This window comes from Sphaeroforma arctica (assembly GCF_001186125.1).
Source record: "Sphaeroforma arctica JP610 unplaced genomic scaffold supercont1.1382, whole genome shotgun sequence".
Taxonomy (NCBI): domain Eukaryota; class Ichthyosporea; order Ichthyophonida; genus Sphaeroforma; species Sphaeroforma arctica.
This window is the reverse complement of record NW_014039176.1, coordinates 11,875-16,146: the sequence shown is the minus strand read 5'-3', so window position 1 is coordinate 16,146 and position 4,272 is coordinate 11,875. Positions and strand designations below refer to the sequence as shown.

Sequence of the window (4,272 nt, the reverse complement as noted above, 5' to 3'; positions counted from 1 at the left end):
ATAATATATACACACACACACACACACACACACACACACACACANATATATATATATATATATATATATATATATATATATATATATATATATGCGTGTGTATATGTTTCGGTTTGTGTGCTAATGTCTCTGTCTGTTTGAGAAATTTTGCCCAGTTCTGAATCTAATTGTAAATGAAGTGTGTGTGTATGTTCATATGTATATAGATGCATGTATGTTCGTATAGGTAAATCTGTGCATATACACCAAAATTAGCGAACAACTATCAATTTATGCTTCAGCATAGCAATTTTCTCTGCTGCACCCTACGCCGACACATGTCTTTTTCGGAGAAGTCCTGCCATGTATGTCCGTCCGTAAAGTTAGTGATATCCCACGCCGCCAGACTCACTTGCGGATGCGAAAACAAAATCACAAGCAATTAAAATTCTACCGGCAAAGGCCAACCGTTCTTATCTTTTGAAGAGGTCTAAACAGGAAGTATTTTACTCGAGATAATTTACACAACCACGACAACTTTGTAGCCGAGAAACCCGAGTTGTTCATCCACACTACCTTGGTACAAAGTAGCGTGGGCAACGTCTATCCTACTTATCATCCTCGTCTATCTTTCGGACTTTCTTCCTATATGCTACAATCGGTCTTACCTGCCGTATCAGAGTTCTGAAAATGTCAGTCATCCGATGAAAGTAGACATCAGACAGTTCAGGTTAAATGGGACAGGGGTGTCACTCTTGCAATAGGGCCAGTGAGTATCTGATTAACAGATCGTTCTTCGACTTAGATTGATTTCCGACACTTGCTTAGTTGCCCAAGTATAGGCGCCGTTCACTGATGACGACAAACAGCTGCATGACAGACCATCGTAGCCTCAGGAAATACGATTACAGGGCTGCAGCGCAACCCTACTAGAAGAATATATTTTAATGACTATTAAGATTCCGTGTCTGCGTATAGTTTCCAATTAGGGGAAGGCTTTCCCGGATGCTGCCATTTGAAGTCCAAAACCTCTCTCCATAATGTACTATTCCGATCGAACGCGCGTTCCTGTTTTGGAACAAGATATACATGACGGTAGCCATATTAGATACTTTAACTACCATGAAACGTGTACTAAGATATTTTAACTACCACGAAACGAGTACTTAAATATTTTAGATACCATGAAGCGTGTACCTAATGAAGCATGGACCTAGGGCGACTTTTCAAGTCCACTGCCATTTGGACTCGATGTGGTGAGCATATACAGGGAGAGCATCCTGAAAAAATATGATTGACTTATAGTGGTGATCCATGCAGACCTTTACAGTTCATTGAAGAAACATATAACCTCAAGCTGATTGGGTTGTGAGGCGTTACAACGGACACTAGCTCGGATCTGGTTTTGGTTCTGAAATAGACATACCTCGATGTCCGCTTCGTTGCCCTCAAAATCGTAGGTGTACCTACCAAATCGCAGCTCGCTTTGAACACGGAATTGTAGTGAATCAGTAACATGCAGAGGATTCCATACCATCGCAATAACAATTGTTTACGCTTGACAAATTGTGCGAACCCAATACACGCACCAATCGTGTTGTAATTGCAAGCATACGATCGCAGCATCGGCAAAAAAGAGCAAACGCATGTAAGTAAACAGTGCAGACGATCCCGAAACAAACCTGCAATCCTCGATGATGGGGTGGCTGGTTAATAACAGGAAGAAGTCGGTCTTGATCGTGTCGTGAATTCTGAGCTATACATATATGGAGAACAACGAGAGACAAAGCCTACTGTCAGGTTGCGAGTTATGATAGCTGAGACAGATGCGAATCCCCGGATTAAGCCCTTCTAGACACAGAGAGCTATATTTCCCTTTGCAGATCTGAGCACGCCATGAAGCAACGCATTGATAAGTGATATGTACAGCTCGATCGTATAGGTATATATTGCAGATCGATGTTCAAATATGTCAGCAATATCGAAATCGTAAACAAATATTCCAGCATGGATGCGTATGACTCAGTAGACACACCAGGAGTTGTACACCTGAGCTCCAGTATGTTGCACTCACAGTATTATTCAAGTGGTAATGGCGTTCACTCACCTGCCCGCAAGCCGTTTGTACAGTGCTGTCCTTTGTGTCGAATACCATCACCGATTGCGTTACAACTCCAGTGTATATTCGGCACCCCACAACGTCGCGCACTCGCAGGGTAGAGACTCGGCCATTTAGGTAAACCGTACAATCTCGGAGGTGTGATAAGCAAACTTCTCCGGATAGCTCATCCCCGCTTAAACTGATCTCCCGACCCTCGCCCCACTGCACATTGATAGACACTTGATCTGTTTTTGCAATTTTTGTTCTCGTGACTGAGTACGTTTTGTCCGTGGTTGCATTGATGTCTGTCTCAAAACGCGTATCGTTAAGCGATTTTATGGGTTGTGCTGCAGGTGCGGTTGATTCTGCATGTTTGTACTCTGAGCTTGTCGTCACAGATACTTTGGGGATATCCGAGTTGGTGTTCGTAGCTACTCGGGTCCTGCTTTTGAAGGCGAACTTTTTCTTGGCTGGCGCAACTGTTGGGAAATCCCCCAGACAAACCGCTCTGCCACCAGCACCTGCCGCAACTTTATTATCCGCGGTTGTGTACCCCTCCTCGTCAGTTAATGTTTTCTTGTTCTGCGATTCGGAGCTTTCGTTTGCTGCGGTCGTTGATATATCACTCCTCGCATTGCTTTGGCGGCCAATATCCTTGCGCGTGTACGCTTGCAGTTCCTTTAACCTCTTTTGCGCACGCCCCATGTCGTAAGCCGCCAGTATATCCACGTGCCCACTGACCATCTGACTCAATTCTTCTAATAGGGTCTCGCGTACATCACTCAACTTTGTACGAGTGGTGCTATTACCAAAGGCACCAAGTTGACTAGGCATGCTGCCTTTCTTCACACCCAAGCCCACTTCAATATGAGGAAGATCTCGGCAGGTTTTCTCACTTATAGTTTTGAATTGAGTCTCTTCAAATGTGCCAAGTCCTTGTGCACTTGTAGCTATTTGTGCAGCAAGTGTATCGAAAGCGTTCCAAAATGATTCCGTTAGTTTCGCTGTCGACTGCCCTTTCCAGTCCCCACCTACCACGGTACCACAGGACGTCTCCGGATCACGTTTAGCGTTCGATGCCAACTCGATCTGCCTCTACCATTAGGGAGTGCAAACATGATGTTAGTAGCTGTGTATACGTGGCTCATATGAGTTCTGAATAATATCATGTGATATCGACCCTTTAGCTGAAATGCAATCATCACTGCAGTACACACATGAGCCAGCTCAAAGCCCATAGCACCACTAATGCACTTGTCCTGTACTCTCCTACCACTCCTTGCCATGAAGGTGCGTACATTTGACTTTATCTATGTAAGCTACAAATATATATTGTGTATATTACATGTATCTTAAAATACAGTACAGTTTTACAATAGGCGAGATAGATTGATTAGCATGCAGTAATTGGGTAATTGGTGTGATCCAGACAGGCATCAAGTACCACGTGTCACGAAATATCCGAATCTACTTTGATAGTCCCGGCCTCAAGTTAACCACACCGTTAGTGTGTGGAAGATTGCATAGTTGCCGTGTATGTTCATTTGCCTTATGTATATAAACTTTGTGCTTTGTAGATCTCTGAGTACATTAAGTTTTTTTTTGGAATTTGTGTGCAGGTGTTGGCGCTCCTCTGACGTAAGCCATTTGTGTGCAGGTGTTGACGCTCCTCTGACGTATGTCAAGAGCTTGTACAATATTCAGATAATGGCAGTTTTCGCGTACAGCCAGTTATATCCAGCTTGCTTCAGAAATATACCAATTTGTAAAAGTACATGTACACATGTATATTTCAAAATGTTAGTGATCTTTATGCATCATACCAGAATATCATTCATACTGTGAGCACGTGTCGTGCAATTTCACATAAAAAGGATAAGTTACTCATCAATTTTACTCGTGTGACCTTGATGCACACTCGAACTTTGAGAATAAGGTGCGAGCACAAATGAATACCTGCAAAAGATGTGCCGGTAGTTCGATGGCACTGGAATTGATGCACTCGTCGTTCATGGTATCCTTTGCTTTCGGAATTTCTATGGAGTGGCTGTAGTTTACATGCATACAGCAAGTAAAACAGACAGTAGATAAACAAATTACATTAGCATAGTTCCTATGGTGTGCCTGTCGTTTACATGCCTACAATATAAGTTAAACATACTAGAAATGAAAGGGATATATATATACATACA

General features: G+C 42.9%; 1 protein-coding gene across 1 annotated transcript; it reads right to left on the bottom strand.

The window, feature by feature from the left end:
- Positions 1-910: 910 nt before the first annotated feature.
- Positions 911-4,096, bottom strand: SARC_10770 (hypothetical protein). Its single transcript, XM_014295175.1, has 5 exons — positions 4,037-4,096; positions 2,087-3,175; positions 1,662-1,735; positions 1,406-1,463; positions 911-1,047 (listed from the first exon to the last, which is right to left on the bottom strand). The coding sequence occupies exons 1-5, from the start codon at positions 4,091-4,093 to the stop codon at positions 934-936; spliced, it is 1,392 nt and encodes a 463-aa protein (XP_014150650.1). The 5' UTR covers positions 4,094-4,096; the 3' UTR covers positions 911-933.
- Between the last annotated feature and the right edge of the window lie 176 nt (positions 4,097-4,272).